The sequence below is a fragment of the Rhinolophus hipposideros genome (genome assembly GCF_964194185.1).
Source record: "Rhinolophus hipposideros genome assembly, chromosome: 23".
Classification (NCBI taxonomy): Eukaryota; Metazoa; Chordata; class Mammalia; order Chiroptera; family Rhinolophidae; genus Rhinolophus; species Rhinolophus hipposideros.
The window spans coordinates 15,362,012-15,378,783 of NC_138069.1; the positions used below are offsets into that span (position 1 = coordinate 15,362,012).

At 54.5% G+C, this 16,772-nt stretch overlaps 1 protein-coding gene across 1 annotated transcript in view; it reads right to left on the bottom strand.

Moving 5' to 3' along the window:
• Nucleotides 1-1,335: 1,335 nt before the first annotated feature.
• Nucleotides 1,336-16,772, bottom strand: part of NRG2 (neuregulin 2) — a 177,953-nt gene continuing 162,516 nt past the window's right edge. The window contains 7 exon segments of the mRNA XM_081035643.1: nt 1,336-2,238; nt 4,779-5,006; nt 5,860-5,987; nt 6,317-6,440; nt 8,636-8,738; nt 12,608-12,699; nt 12,701-12,768. Coding sequence (XP_080891769.1) covers nt 1,476-2,238; nt 4,779-5,006; nt 5,860-5,987; nt 6,317-6,440; nt 8,636-8,738; nt 12,608-12,699; nt 12,701-12,768 — 1,506 coding nt within the window. The 3' untranslated portion in view covers nt 1,336-1,475.

Here is a 16,772-nt window from a genome sequence, read left to right on the forward strand (position 1 = left end):
GCAGCCCCTGTAGCTCCAGGGCAGGAACTGGGCCAGAGTTCTGAGGCTGAGCTTGAAGGAGAGTAATTTGGGTCAGCCCCTTGGCCAGGTTCCCCTGCTGCCAGGGGGATACCTTGTGAATGTTCTTGGAAGAGGAAGGAATTTGGAGCCTGTCCTGAGAACTGGAGCCAGGGAGATTCAAGGGAGTGTCTCTTCCTCCCAGGGACAGCCCTGGCCCTCTCCAAGTTTCACACCAGTAGCCATCCATCTCCATCCCAGGTATTTAACCTCCATCTTCCCTCTCACCTCGGGGCTAGGCACAAACAGTCAAACATGAGTTATTTCTGATTTTATTTATAATATAAAAATGTTCAAGTGTCAACAGTCAGGTGTTTGGACATTTCAGGGCAGGATTCCCATTTGTTTGGGATTTTTTTTAAACAATTATCTTTTTGACAAATTAGCAGTGGACCCAGTTTTGGGGGGTGGGGAGGACAGGACTGGAGAGGGAGTGGAAGTCATAGATGGGTTGGGGGTTCAGGCTGTGAGAAGGAAATGGTGTTTCGTTATTGCTAAAAGGGGAATCAAATACACTGTCAAGTGGCTCTTCTCGGTCCCAGCGTGACCATGCATTCAATCTAAAGAATCTGAAATGCAAAGGACATGCAGGCGTAAAATAGAAAAGACGACCTGTAAACGAAGGTGCTGCAGAGGACGGAGGGGCGTCCTGGAGGCCATGGGGGAGGAGGAGCCGCAAACGTTGGGGCCCTGGCAGAGCTGCCTCCTCCCTGGGGCAGGGGCTGTTGGGAAGACCTGGCTCTCAGTGCCTCCTCCCTTAGCAGCTGTGAGGAGCGGGGAGGCCCCCTCCCCATTCAGGTTGCTGTCGCTGGGCCTTAGTCTCCCCCTGGACGTGACCTGATCCCAACTCTAGTTCCAAGCCTAGGATCCCTGCCCTCTCTTCACGGGGTCCGGGACTCAAGATCTTACAAGAGGGCAAAGCTACTCTTGTCCTCATTTCCGTCCTCAGGGCCAATCTGTCACCCCTGCGCACCTGGCCCACCTCCCCCCAGAACGCTGCAGCCTCTTCTCTGCCCGGTTTCTCACCCCCCGCCAGCTCGGGATCCTACATTCCCCCCACCCCCAACCCCCAACCCAGACTTCTCTCCAGGAGCTCCAGATTAGCGTACAGCAAAAGGCACCACAATATAGGTTTCTATTAAAGAGTCAAAAAATTGGCCCATCTCTCTTTTTTTTGTTGTTTCTTTTTTTTTCCGAAGCTGTAAATCAGGATGTTACATATAAATAGTTTCCCTATAAAAACGTCTTTGCCGTTAGCTAGTATTATAAGACAATTTTTGCTAAAATGAAAATAAAACATTTTGTTATACCTTTTTCCTTTTATAGAAAATAAAAATATTTTTATTTCTTTTTTCCTCCTCTCTCCAGTCGGTGGTCTCTGTTTTCTTTAAAGACAGGGGTGGCGGGGGCGGCAGGACCTAGAGGGGCGCCGAGTCCTGCTTGGCCCGCGGCGGCGGCCCGCGGCTGTGTCTGCTGCTGGCCCGCGTGCTGTGGCTGTCCAGGGAGTAGTAAGTCCTGCTGTCGGCCGCCCCGCACAGCGGCGGCGAGTCCGAGCGCAGCGCCTCGTGCCCCGCGCGCAGGCCGAGGAAGGGGGTGCTCTCGGCCGCCAGCGCCCCGTCCGCGTCGTCCGCGTCGTCGTCCGAGGCCGAGGCCGAGCCGCCTCCGGAGCCGCTGCTCAACGACAGCGAGTCCCGCGTCGCGCGTGCGCGCTGCGCCGCCAGCCCGTTAAGGCGCGAGCGGCGCCAGCGCCGGGGCCCCGCCGACGTCCTGCGGGACGCACCGCGGGCGCGCGGCCGCGGCGGCGGCGGGGGCGCGCACTCCTGTGTGGTCTCGTACTCGTCGTCCTCCGGGATGCGGAACGGGCTGGCGGGCAGGCTGCCCAGGCTGCCGCCCAGCGCGCAGGCGCCACGCCGCGGCCCCGGCCCCGGCCCCGCCGCAGGGTAGTAGTAGCTGTCGTAGTTGCGCTGCATGTCGGCGCCGGGCCCGGGGCCGGGGGGCGCCGGCTGCCGCAGGAGCGGCTGCTGCTCCGCCAGGCGGTAGCTGATGGGCGCGGCTGGCGGCAGCGACACGGCGTGCGCGGAGTTGGGGGACGTGATCTCGAAAGTCGGCACCTGCGTGGCCAGCGAGTAGTGGAAGTCCACAGGAGAGAGGCGCGCGGGCGTGGTCAGGGCCGACACATACCTGCAGGGAGAGGCAGAGGCGTGGGCCGGGGTCGGGGTGGAACCCGATAAAAAGAGAAAAGCAATGGTCTTGCCTTAGATTAGGCCTGCAAGAACCATGGTGTTAATCCTCAGTGACCTTTCGCAATTTCCTTAGCTTTTCCGAGCCTCAGTTTCCTCATGGTTTTGTTAAGCGGGGATAACCACAGTGCTCCTTCCATAGTGTTGTTGGGACGAGTCCATAAATGTGTCAACGGGATGCCATAGCCCAGTGCAGTGCCTGCCTGACCCAGGATTAGCCTCTGTGAATGGTTCTTTGCTGTGGGGATGCTCACAGCCATTGGCATTGCTTAATGGTTACTTTGAGTCAGGCTTGGGCTGGGGCATTTGATTTGTACCACCTGGTCGAATACAGTAATTCTTTAAGACCCTTATGTTAGTCTCGTATTACATGTGAGGAAACTGAGACTCAGAACATTTAAGTCACTCAAGGTTCACACAGCCAGCCAGTGGTGGAGCTGGGATTTGAACAGAGGCCACGCAGAAACCAGGACTTATACTGCCCGATTCCAAAAGCCACTAGTCCACATTCAGCCACGCCTGTGTCTTGGACTCACTGTTCCTGCAGGGACAATTTCATCCCGTGGCTGATGGCGTCAGTATAGGAACTACTCCTGCTTATATTGGAGCTAAAAGCAACCTCAGGGAAGTGACTGCTCACACATCAGGCAGGGTCCTTACTTAGCTCAGGGCTGATAATTACCAACACTCCACCAAAGTGTCTCTGCTTAGGGCTAAAGACCACCAGTGCCTCCAAAAGTTTGCCCTTGCTAATATCTCCCAATCTGGGTCCCAGGCACCTGTCCCTTTTCTTTCTCCACATCGCCTTGCTGAAGTTCATCAGCCTTTTGCCCAACCATTGTCCACCTTAATACAGGGACCACCCACTTCCATACCTCTCTTCCAAACTGTAGAGCTCACTGCTCTCCCGGGTCCCCATTACTCTCTTTCTGAATCACCTGACGGGTTCTCTTCCCTCTCCCACATGTACATCCAATTAACCACCGAGTCATATCCATTTCCCCTCTCCTAGAGTCACCCTCTGCCCTGCTCCTCCCTGTCCTGGGCCTAGTAGTTCACTGGTCATTTTCCCACCCCAGGCCTTTCATCCTTTCCTCTATTCAGTTCCTAGAGCAATCTTTGAAAGTCACAGTTCTGCTTACCCACCCGGGGCCATCCTCCTGAGCAGAAGTTCAGGACTATCAGCCATCTATCTGGCCCCAGCCTGCCTGTTCAGGCCCAGCGCCTCTCCTCACAGCTCACTCTGCTCCAGGTACCTCACCAGCATCTCACCTCTGCTGGCACTTGAAGATGTTCCCCTTGCCTGGAATGCTTTCCCTGTCTCTCTACCTCCCAACAATGAAGGAGTCCTACTGCTATTGATAATAACAGCTATGTCTAGTGAGCACCCGCTCCATGCCAGATAGGATGCAAAAAGCTTTGTGCACGTGAGTTCTGGTGCCTGTCACAAGAACCATAATGATAGACATTGTCTTCCCTGTTCTACAGTGAAGGAAACAAAGGCACAAAGGTGACCAACCTGCCCCAAATTGCACAGGTGGTGGAGCTAGGCTTGGAAATGTTGGTCTTGGAAAACCTGGCTGCTTCCCAGAGCCTGCACACTGGTTTTCTCTGCCCTGGTGGGGTGTCCTGTGCTTAGCACTTTCCATAGGCAGTGGTGAGTTCCAGGGCTTTGTGCCCATGGCTGGGAACTCCTCGGGAGCAAGGACAAGGTAGACCATCTCTGGGCCCCCAGGCAGGCCTGCCCAACACAGGGCTGGCATGGAGTAGGCTGAGTTGAGAGTGGGAGAATACTTGCTCCCCTCCCTCCACTCCAGCCCGGAGATCCTGGTTCTCTGTGCGTTGCTCTGCTCTCCTCCCATACACCCCACTTTCCAAGGGCCACTTGACTTCTGGCTTGGAGTCAGGGAAGAAGGGGAGTTTTCTAGTTCTCACTGCATCCATTGCTTGGGAGCCGAATGGCATTATCATCCACGGGGCCTTATTGTTGAAACTGCCAGGGTCTGTGGTCATTCTTGGCTCATGCCCATCCTGTACTGGTCAGTCTCCTCACAGATACCCTCCTCTCCCACGCTCCAACCTACTCGATCTTAGTGTCTTTCTGTTCCTGCTGGGACATGGGGCCTTTAGGTAACAGCAGGGTAGAGCAACTGTACGACCAGTTTGTTTGGGACAGCCCCTGCTTGTTCCTGATGTTCCAGTGTAATTATTAATAACATCCTCCACTACTCTGAAAAGTGTCCTAGTAGGACAATTCAATTAGATGGTCACTGCACCCAGGGTCCACTGGCCTTGCCATAGTCCCAATCTACCATTAACATGCTGATGACCCTAAGTAGATAACAACCTTTCAGGGACCTTGTTTGCACATCTGAAAAATGGGGATGAGGCTCTTTGGAGTGTCTCTGAGGTGCCCTAAAGGTCAGCCCTGGGTCAGCTCTCTGGCCAAGGTGGGGCACAGGTCATGGGGTGGAAACTGACCTCTCGCTGTGTGGGGAGTCACGCAGGGAATCTATGGAGTCGTGGTAAGGTGGCACGGTGGCCCTGCGCTGCTCCTCCAGGCTGTAGGCTGCTGCCCGCCGTGCCCGGGCCTCCACGCATGCTGGGCTGTTGCATTTGCTGGTGCCCACTGATGACAGCATGATGCCCGACTGCGAGTCAGAGGTCAGGCTCTCAGAACGTTCCAGGCTCCATGTGTGGCTCTCATGCCTGGAGAAATCAAGAGGGGTTGGGGTGAGGTTGGTAGTCAGGAAGGAACAGGGCAGCCCAGCAGGTGTGGTCCCAGACCCATCCCCTCCCTGGTTCTTTATTCCATCTCAGGCTCCCTCAGCTCACTGCCCTTTTCCACACTGGGCTGATGTATCACGGATACCCAACCCCGACACAGGGAGAAGGAGGGCTGGGGTCCTGGGGATGGGTGAGCTGCAGTGTGCAAAGGCGTCTTCCTTTCCTGCCTGCAACCAATCCCCACTCTAGCCTAGGCCAAGGGCCCCTTGCCTGGGACCCTTCCACTCCCAGGGTCCTTAGCCACCTACCTGAGGAGCCCAGCCCCAGTGGCTTGCCTATGCCATGCTGGTCCCCAGGGAAGGAAGGGGCCAATCATGTTATTTCTGGGCTGTGTGAGCCTTGTACTTGTGTGGACAGGCCTCCCCACCTCTGGTGAGAAGGAGGCCCTCCTTCTCTCCTGTGGGCAAACCCAGGAGAGGGTATCAAATAGCTCTGGGCCTTTGAGTAGGCACGTTATGCCAGAGAGGGTGGTGCTAATGGGTTTCAAACACAACTAAGCATTAAGGGGGAGCACAGTGCTGCTGCTGTTTCTCTGGGGCTGGTTTAGACTGGACAACGGAATCTGGTCCCCTGAACACTTAGATGAATGTTTGGTGGTGGGCTCTGGTTTCAATCCCCCTACTTCCATCCTCCCGCTCAGAGGGACCCTCAATACAGAGCCTGGCTGGGGATTTCTCTGTGTGTCGGAAGACAGCTGTGTGATGCGTGTCTTCCCTGTCTGTGAGTGTGGGTACAGAAGTCTGCACATCTATGTGGGGGTCTGGGTGGTGCCCACCTGTGGCTGGAGGTGGGCGTGGCTGTGGAGCAGTGGTGAGACGGAGAACAGGAGTGGCTCCCAGAGAAGGTGGTCTCGGTTTCCCTCCTGATGACGTGGTCTGTGGCTGGAACGTTCTTGGAAATATACTGGAACAGAGAGTTCGGCAGGAGTTAGTGATTGGTGACTGAGTCAGCCCTCCTTTCTGGTGGGGATGAGGAAGTGAAGCACTAAGTTCCAGGTTGGGAGGGGTTCCACTGGGTAAGTGACTCGGTTTTGGGGCAGTGATGGCTCCGGCAAATCACCCCCCTGCCCTTCCTTAAAGAAGTGGGCAAAGCAAGGCCACTTATTCTGGTGAGGCAAGGCAAGGTTGAGCATGGGAAGGGCTGGCTGCTACCCTGGTCCATCCTTCAGAGGCACGTGAAGGCTGGCTGTATAGCCAGGGCTCAGAGGGGGACCCAGAAATACCAGCACTCACATCTGCCATCTGGATCTCCTCAGGGTCCAGCCGGGGGTGGCTGGGCCCATTGGCCAGGCTCCGGTTCTGGTGGGCTGGGCACATGTTCTGCCGGAGGTGGTTGTGCACCTGCTTCCGCTGTTTTCTGCACAGGGGAAGGGAGCGTTAGCCTGGCACACCCCCACACAATGCATGAACTTCCCTAGCTGCCCCTCTGGGGGAACCAGTCCCCTCTACCTGGACTGCTGTGGCAGTCTCCTGCTCTTTGTACTCCGGCTACCCTGAGCCAGGACCCCTCCAATCTGCCCCCAGCCTAAATTCAGCAGGACATGAATGTAGTGGTAATGAGCTTTGGCTCTGCCGAGACAGCAGCACTCTACTACTTTCTAGCTGTGTAACCCTGGGCAAGTTGCTTAAACTTTCCATGATTTACTTTCCTCATCTGTAAAATGGGGTGATCATTTACCCATCCCAAGGATCACTGAGGACTAAGAGTAGATAAAATATCTACTGGCCCACTCACTCATTCATTTATTTGGTATTTAATTGGCTTTTTACTATGTGCCAGACGCTGTTTTGGAGCAGAAGAAGATAGACACAGCCCTCTTGGAGCTTGCAGGTCAGTAAGGGAAGCTGATGATAAGCATATAAACAAATATGTGAACAAGAAACTTTCATGAAGAATATAAAGCAGGGTGCTGTGCTCAGGGAGTCGATGTCTATAGGGCTGCTTTACTTTGACATAATAAATATTTATTACATTTGTTTTGTAATCAACAAGTCCCATCATGTCACTCCCCTGTTTAAAATCCTTCCTTGGCCCTCAGTTCCTGTTTCTTCTCCCAGCCCTGTGTCTCACTGGCCTCTCCCCAGCCCAGCTTGCTGCATTGGAGGGCTTGTTTCTGATCCTCCACTGTGCCTGCCCTCTCTGGCCTCTGGGCCTTTGCACATACTGTTGCATTCAACTGGAACACATTCTCTGCCTCTTCACCTGCTAACTCCTCATCATCTCTCAGGCCTAGCCTAAATGTTCCTCCTCAGGGAAACACTGCCTGCCCTCTAGTCGAGGTTAGGCACTGTGAAATGTGTCTTGTGACCTTCATGCTTAGAGCACAGGTCATGTGCCTGGTTTAGGGCCTGGTGTCCAGCAGATATTGAATGAAAGTTTCTTGAGAAAATGAGTCAGTATAGTCGGGGTTAGAACAGGATGCTTGCTTCCGCCCCCCCCCCGAAGTCTCGGCCCCAATTTTCCTACTTGGGCCCAGTTTCCTCTTATGGAATCCCTGATCCCCAACTCCTTCCATACCTCTCTTTGACTTTCTGATCCTGGACTTATCTGGAACAGGACTGTCAGGGCCTTCGATCCCGTACACCGGGATAGCAGGAGTCAAGACCCAGGAACTAAGTCCCACAAATTGTGGCTGTGCCCAGGCTCTTGCTCTCCAGTTAAGAACAGATATGATAAACATATCATTTTTCTGTACTACCTCATTCTACAACCCAACACCTTCAGGATAAACCCAACCTCCCTATCTTGGCACTTGAGGCCAATGGGGCCCTCTGGGTTCCAACTGTTTAATTTTGACCCTAGCTCTTTGCCTCAACTAGAGTGGTTGCTAGTTGCTAGTTTCTGCTTATGATCTAGGAACACAGCTGACCTTCTCCTGCATTTGTTTTTTAGCTTCCACTATTCTAGTGGAACTGCCCAGACTCCTTTCTGCTACTTTCTTCCCCTTGACCTGAGGTTCTGCCCCAGCATTTCCTCTGCCCAGGGGTGGCCGAACCCCACCTTCTCTGTGTTCTTACCTGCGCTGCTCCTAGGTGGGACCAGGCAGTGCCTTGTGAGGTCTCTTTTTTCTCTGGGAATGTACCCCTTCCTCTCTATGCTTCCCCACTTGCAGCACTGCCCCAGTGCCTGCCTACTCGACAGGGCAGATGCCCACTCACAGTATCCTCTGAGGTACATACTCGGATCATTCCCATTTTACAGATGAGGACTCAGAGAGGTTCATCAGTTTGCTCAGGGTCACATGGGAAATGGCATAGCTGGATTCAAACCCAGATCTGTCTTCTTCCAATACCTATGCTCATGACCATTCCTGTTCAGTCCTCTGGGGCCTGTCTCTGCCACCCTCTGCCCCTGCCTGTTGGCCCAGCCCTTTGGCCCCACACCAGCAGGCAGCTGAGGCAATAGGAAGGTGTGTGTGTGTGTGGGTGGGGAGAGGTGGCTAGGCCGGGCATGATGCTAGGGGCTGGGGAGGAGAGCCCGGCCTTAAAAAAGCAGTCGTAGAGGCCCACCCTTGGCTTGGCCTGCCCGCGGCCTCAGTGCCTGACACTCACTTGGTTTTGCAGTAGGCAACCACACAGACGATGCCCACGACCAGCAGAGCCACACAGATGCCGGTTATAGTCAGGACCCTCTTCTGGTACAGCTCCTCAGCTTCTGCAGAGGCAGGGGATGTGAGGGGGCCAGGCGGGAGGTGGACCTCAGGACAGTGGTGCAGAGACCCCCCCTTGCCCCCAAACCTTTGGGCTCCCTCCGGCTCAGGTCCTGCCCAGCTCGTTCCCCTCTTTCTCTCCCCAGCATCCTCCTCCCTCCTGCCCGCTCCTGGATTGCCTTCTGTTCCCCCGAACTCCACCCACCCGTGGATCTGGACACAAGTGACTATATCCAAGTTCACCTTCCCAAACCCCATGCCCTGCTGTGGGCATGTGGGTGGAAAATGTAAGGGGATGGGGGGGATGGAGGCGAAGTTCCCAAGGCCATAGAGGAGGGCAACCCAGCTTGGCCAGCAACCCTGCCCTGCCCATCTATGGCCTGGTGGCTGCAAAGGACCTTGATGGGCTGGGGGGAGCTGTTCTTCATGCTGGTGAACATGGTAGCCCTGAGCAGAGGCCTGGCTTGCCACTGTAGCTTCTCAAAGGCTTGTTCTGGGCTGGTGGGGACAGGACATCAGACCCAGAGGCTGGACTTAGGAGGAATGCCAGGGCCAGGAGCAGGGATGGCGCCGACCGGGCTCACGGCTGGGGCACGGGGAGAAAGCCTTCATTTATCCCTGCAGCCTGGTCAGGGTTGTGGTCCGGGCCTACACCAGCCCTCCCCATCTCTGCCTGTGAGAAGCCCACGTGTGGCGGCACAGCCCCTTGATATCTAGGACAGTCCTTGTGCTCCAGGTACAGTCCCACCCTTTCTGAGGAGCTGAGCTAGGCTGGGCCTTAAAGCCCTCAAAAAGACCTGGCTAGGCCCTCACCTCCCGCTTCTTGGTGGAGCACCCCCTACCCTTTTAGAACAGAGAAAGCTAGGAGGAAGAAAAGGAACAAGGTGACAGCACCAGCCATAGTCTAGGCATACAGTCTAGACACCCACTCCTGCCCCAACTCGCACCTGCTGGCTGGCCCCTCCACAGCACTCTCCTCCCACAGGGCAGGGATAAGTGGAGGCTGGACCCCAATGCCGTGGCGGAGCCCTGGGAAATGTCGCTAAGCCCTCGGGCTTGCTGCACCTCCTGTGGCAAAGGTATGCCCACCAGCAAACACCTGGGGGAACAAGTCCTCCAGACACACACTCCTGTGGGGCTACACCTATCTGATAAACAGACAGACTCCTTCAAAAGGTGCACTCACACACACATCTAGAGCACATGTGCACACACATGTGCGTGCGATCATGGCCACAGAAACACAACCATGTGGAGTCTTGAACAAACAGCCCTCTACCTCTGGCCCCCAGCTCGAGGCTGTGTCGTTCATGTCCTTCCTGCCTCCAGTTCTCATCCCCGTCCATCCCTCAGTCCTCTCTAGTCGACATCTATCTCTGTCACTCCTCTGAGACCACTCGGGTCATGGTCACTGACAACCTCTCAGCTGACTCCCCCTGCTGGACACACTCCCGTTCTCTTCAGGGTTCCTCCTCCTTCACTGGCTGATGGCTCTGGCTCATTGCTGCTTCCCCCTCTTCTATGTGGACTCCTGGACAGAAGGAGCCAGAGCTCTCAGCCTTCTTTCTTTGCTCCACCTGTTCTCTCTCCCTTCGTGATCCTACCCAGACTCAGACTCTAAATGCCATTGGTATGCAGCTGACTCTCACATTTATAGCTCCTGTCCTGACTTTTCCCTCAGCTCCAGACTCCTACATCCAATGGCCAGGGCCCTACACAAACACTGGTCCCCGCCCTCTTTCCAAACCTGCTTCTAGAGCTCTGCATTCCTTCAGTGGCAGCACCACCTTTCTTGGTTGCTCAGCCCCCAAACCTTGGAATCACTCCTGATCACTTTCTTTCTTTCTGTCTACCCTGGTAGCTGATCATTCAGCAAGTCCTCTGAGTGCTACCTCCCAAGAAGATCCTGGATCTGCCTACTTCTTTCCATTTCCACTGCTTCCAGCTTAATTCAAGAGGATGCCATTTCTCATCTGGACAGCTGGCCATCTTCTAACTGGTTTCTCTGCTTCCACTCCTCACCTTGTCCCCCGACCCAAAAACCATATTGATTTACAAACATAAAGCAGACCATTTTACCCCCTGCTTAAAAACTCTCAATAGCTTCCCACTGCAACTTGAATACAACCCAAAGCCTACAACCCAATGGCCTACAAGGCCCCGGATGACCAGGCCCCAGCCTTCCTCTTAGATCTCATCTGCAGTCCTCTCCCCCATGTCTGCTGTGCTCCAGAGTTGCTGGCAGTCTTTCCATCCATTGAATGGAGCAAGCCCACTCCATCATACCATCCCTGACCTGTCTCAAACACTCTCTCCCAACTATTTGCAGGGCTGGCTACTTTTTCATGTCACTAAATGCCACCTCATTGGACACGCCTTCCCTGACCACTTAGCTAAAGTAGCTCCCACTCCAGCTAGATGCTATCCCATTACCTTCTTTTATTTTCTGGGTAGCACTTACCACCACCTGATAGCTTTCCTGTTTGTTGTCTGTCTCACCCTGCGCATCTGAGCGCCAGGAGGGCAGGGACTCTGTACCGGATTGCCAGACTCTGGCGAATTGCAGGGTTCAGCCGGTGTTTGTTGAGTTAGTGAGTGAATGAATGTACAGACCACCAAGACAAACACAGACACATATTCACATAGGCTCACCCTCCCCTCCCCACCCTCACAGTTCCAACTGCACAGTGCTCAACCCTTAACACAAAGGTATTTCACTGCGCTCCTCCACGCACTTACATCCTGCATTGAGAGACCTAACAAGGTATAAACACTTATAAACACTTTCACTACCACCCCAACATACACACCTACAGATTCACCTCTGTGCACCGTGCCACCACCACCGTCACCACCCAGATCCAGCCTCTGTCCTCCCCACCCTGTCACAGTCAACAGACAGACATGTTCTCACACACAGACTTTTAGCTCTAGCTTCTACTAAGAACAGCTGATAGGGGCTGGGTGGTGGGGACACTGGGGCCTCCCAAAACCTGCCACGAGAACAGCCTTTTCATGGCTGTAGGCTCCACAGCACATCTGAGGTCTGATCCCACTGAAGCCTTGGCCCCCAGAGCCCCTCCATTTCTCCTGCTGTAATACATCTGGACACTTGAGGCAGGGTGGGGCCTCCAGCACAAGCCAGATTGCTGGACAGACTGACCCCTCAAAGTCCCTTTCCATTCAAGGCGTTTTCCAGGGGCCAGAGGGCAGGAGTGGGAGGGAGGTAAGGTTCTCCACTGGGGGGGCAGGAGGGCAGGCAGTAGAGGCCAGGCCACCCTAGACCCTTGCTTACAGACGAACACGCGTGCCATCGTGGGGACAGATCATGGAGGGAGTGACAGCCTCAAGCAGATGGCAAAGCCTGGCAGACAGACCCAGGGCAGGGGGCAGAGACAAACGACGTTCTCAGCCACCAGCCTGGTGCAGAATGAAAAGCAATGGAGATGGAAATGGGAGAAGGAAGGAGGATTAAAGTTAAATGGAAAGTGCTGCCTCTCTGTACAACTCTCCAAACCAGGATGCCGTGGCTTCCGGACACCGGCTCCCTGAGGGGCCTGTCTCTCTAGTCTGGCTGACCCACTGGACTGCACAGAGCTCAGGAGGCCCCTCCCCTCAGAGGCCTCCTAGCAACTGGCCCCAGGCAAGGGGCACTGCCATACACTGGGGGCACAGTCTGAACCACAGGGTACCCTGCTGTTCACGAGCTCCCCTTGTCTCCCCAAATAGGACATCTGGATGGAGTTGGGAGATTTTTGGAATTCTCTCTTTTCCATGTTTTAGAAAGGAAGCCAAACATCCAGCACACGTGGTGTCAGAGGCTGCAGAGAGGGGCTGTGTGGATCGCACTGAGTGATAAATGAAGGCTCCGTACCCTTTAGTTCAAATCCAAGGTGCTCTGGCAGTGCAGAAGAGAGGAGGGTCAGAGAGGGGAAGGGATGGAGGGAGAGATACAGAGAGAGATGGGGGAGGACGAGGGCAGGAGAGAGAGAGAGAGAAACGTTGGTCAGGATTCTTCAGACACCAGCAGCCAGCCTGTGAGGTGAAAGCAGGTTAGTGGTGTCCCCACCCGGCTTCCTGAACCCCTTCCCTGGCACCCCATTCCCAAGAGCCCCTGAGAGGGGTGGAGAAAGGAAACGTTAGGATCGACAGGCAGGGCAGGCTCTTTAGAGATGAGCTGTGGGGTTAGTACCTGGTGGGAGGCAGAGGCGCAAGAGTCAGTTGGCATATGTCCCCAGGGAGGAAAGGTGAGTGGGGACAGGGGTCCAGAGTCCCCATTTCCCCCCTCCCAACTCCAGTACCAGGCCTTGGCACTCTCAAGCCCCTCTGGGAGATGGCTTGCTCAGCCCCGAGCTCATTCATGGGCCCTGTTTTCTGTTCACAACAAGAGTGCAAGATACCCAGACTGACCCCCGGTCCCTGTCCTGCCCTCACCGGCTTAGCTGGCCTGCCCATCTACTAGGAGCCTGGGCATGGGGACTTAGAGTTTGTGGGAACATAACTGGGGAGAGGAGGAGGCTCCAGGTGGCAGATCACATCTCCACTTGACACCCCCAACACCCTAGAAGCCTATAGGGGTTAGGCCTTGGGGTCTGAGCCTGATTTCACGACTTAGCAAAGCAAACTGCAACTCTGAGAGACAAGTGAGTTCACCGTGGAACACTTGTACCCCTTGAATGTTGGTCCAGTTGTACTCTTTAAAGTAGGATCATGTTGCAAATGTGCAATTTCAAGATCCCTTGAGGTAGACGCTCAGGCCTGCCCAAGGGGGTGGCTCCAAGCATATCCCGCTTATCTAGCTCTGAGTCTCTTATTTGGTAAATGGGAGCCAGGCCTGACCATGGCATCTCTGCGGGGTTTGCAACTAGACTGTGCTTCAGAGTCACCCAGACCAGTGGCATCAGGGTCTGGGGTGGGAGCCGAGAAATCTCAACAGCGTTTTTGAAAAGCTCACCAACCATTCCAGTGTAGTGGCCAGTACCTGTCCTGAGGCCCTGAGGCTCAGTTCTGTCTCTAATTTGCTGTGAGGCTTTGGGCAAGTCATAGTCTTTGCTCATCTGTCAAAAGTGCCTACGGACAGTGAGGGGAAGACGTGAGCAGGCCGAGGCAGTGTGCGGCTCAGCACAGGCGCAGGGCCCACGGCACGGCCTCCCCACATGCACACAGTAAGCTCCGTGAGATTGGGGAGCAGATGAACTTGTGTTCTGATGTTCTGGTCTCCTGTGCAGGAAGGAGAGCATGGGGACATCAGTAGGAAGTCCTGTGCATTGCTGTACCTGGATCTCTTTCTGCTTCCTCATAGAGATTCCAGAGGGTTCTGCAGGTGGAATAGGGTGGGAGAGCAGGGTGGCTCTGAGCCAGGGACCAAGATGGCTCTGACTGAAAGAGTTTTGAGGAAGATCTGGGGCTCTAACCCCCAGTTCCAAGCAGAGACCACACCCTTGAAGCATGAACCCCAGTCCTTCCAAACACAAACCCTTCTGTGCTTTCCTATTAAATGTGAGGTTGGGAGTGATCTCAAATGTGGTTTCTTTGCAGTCTTTCTTTTACTTCTTGGAGTAGGGGTCTCCATAAGCACAGTGAGTCCACTCCTCTCTCAGGCCTCCCAGGGCTGGCCAGCTGTGCTAAGCAGACAGTACAACCTTGAAAAAGTGAAAGACGCAATTTTCCCTGAGTAGTTAAACCTGTTGTCCTAGGGAACCTCCAGGCAGCTTGAGAGAGCTCACATTGTTTGGCTATCTCGTCATGCCCCCTGAGACAGAACAGCCCAGCTTGACCCGGGACGCTAAGAGGACTGTGGTTCCTCGCTTGTCTGGGCCCCACTTATGATTGCTGTTGTATTACATGGGGCCCAGTAGTGCTAGGACGCTTTCCCAAGGTCACACAGTGCATTAGGAGGCAGAAGGGAGACTTGAAACAGGTCTCCAGTCTCTTGGGGCTAAGCCTTGGCTATTCCTGCCCATTGAGTCTCTGGACAGGCCTGACTGGCTAGTCCTGAGGACGACAACTGACTGGAGAAGTGAGCAGGGCTCCCAAAACCACTTAAGAGTTTTCTTCCACATCATTCCTTTGGGAACCAAGTAGTGGCTCTAGCAGCAGCTTCTGAGCATCCTGACTGTCCTCCCCCTTAGTTAAAGGCCACTATTGTTTAGGAGGATGACTGGGGGCTAGCAGGACTGATGATATCACTCAGTGCTTGGCCAGTCACGAGGACGGCAGCCCTGCTTCCCTTTCACTGGAGATGGATTCTGAGGGGCCTGTGGCTATCTCTGCCCCAGCAAACAATACAGTCTCCTACTTACAGTGTTCACTGGCTGCCATGCAGCCAGGAGGAGTGGCACCACTGAGTCACAGACAGGTCTCAGTGAGTAGAGATTTTATATTGACTAGTAACCATGGCAACCTCATGCAGGACTCCCAGCAAGGGCAGGATTAGCAGACCGTATGCAAAGTCCTCATCCTAGACCTGTGCTACGATTATACAGCCCCAGGTGCCTGGACAAACGAGGCCATGATGTGGGCTCTGGAGCGTATGTGTTTGTGCAGGTGCGGGCACGTGTGTGTTTACACATGTATGAATACATACTTGTGTTCATGTCTGAAGGTGTGTGTGCTCTTTTACGTGGGGTGTGATGTATAGAGGCACAAGCTTTGACTCTTGGGAAGTGGAGGGGCTGTCGGAGGAAGAAGGAAAAGCTTCAAAGTGCTATTGTAGTCACAGGCTCTGTGTTCCATGGCCTCTGCAAAAGGTAACCTGGTCTAGAGGCTGTCTGGGCAGAGAAGTACGGTCAGATACTGTGGTCAGGATATGCTGGAAGTCAGCCTCCAGGGGCCTGATGCTGGCCCTTTCGCCTAAATTGGAATCAAACAGCCATGGCAGGCTCTCTGCTAAGCCCTTCCTACATGTCACTTTATTTCATCCTCACAGCAACCTTACAGGCAGAAATGTTATTTCTCCATTTTACAGATGTGAAAACAAACGCAGAGAGGTTAAGTGGGGCCCCAGAATTAGTAAACTCAGTAGCTGGCATTTTTATTCAGGTCTGTCTGAATCCAAAGCCTGAACACTTAAGCCAGCATTTCCCACTACCTTTTCAATAATGAGCTACTTGAATAGGACATCAAGTGCTCTGAGCAAAGTGCTTGAAGAGCATCAATCTTTTACCCAAAGGTAATAGCACTGAACCTGATCATACAAGGCAGGAAGGCCTGGGGATGCATTTCCAGGCTCTTTTCCGGACTTCCGGGGCCCTGCTGACCCTTCCAGCAGATCTAAGCTGAAAGCTGAAGCAGCCCAGCTGGCAGAGAAGCTTGGCCAGTGGCCGAGTTCCAGAGACTCTGCTCTGATTCAGGATGGGCTGGGACTCCCTGCCCAGAACAGTCCCATAAGCCTAAGGGTGAAAAGGAATAGGCCCCCATTGCCTCTCTCCCCTAGTCCTCGTTCTCTGCCTCGCTGTTCTGCCCCATCCTGAGGCCCCTCCTGACCTATGGTCCTTCAGTGGGGGTGGATCTGACTCTGCAATTCTTCCTGGAGCCTAGGCTCTAGAGAATTCTATTGGGCCACATGCCCTGCCCATGGGCTCTGCTCTTATCCCCATGGCGTTCCTCTCCGGCCTCCAATTGGAGGGGCCTGGGGAGAATGCTGCCTCCCACACTCTATTAAGATAGTTCACCATCTGGGCCGACTGGCCCCTACCTCCCTGAGGCCTCTACTTTCCTCTCCAAGTCTTGGCTTCTAGGCTCCTAGAAGGGGAGGGAGGGAGCAGAAATTTCTAGGCTTTTGTGCTGTGGCCTGAGGAGGATTGGGAAAGCTCATTTATCCACCCTGAGACCCAAGTCCTCAAACCCCTTTCTCCAAAGGCTATTTCAGTGGCCTCCTGGGTCCTGTCCTTGGCCGTTTTTGGAGCTCTACCTCTCCATGCCCAGGCTCCATCTGGTTCCTAACTCCCCATTTGACCCAGAAGTCCTCCCTGGAGGAGGTGGGGGCTAGGCCAAGCAGGGGCCTAGTGCCTCTGGGAGATGGGTGACAGGGTCCTGCG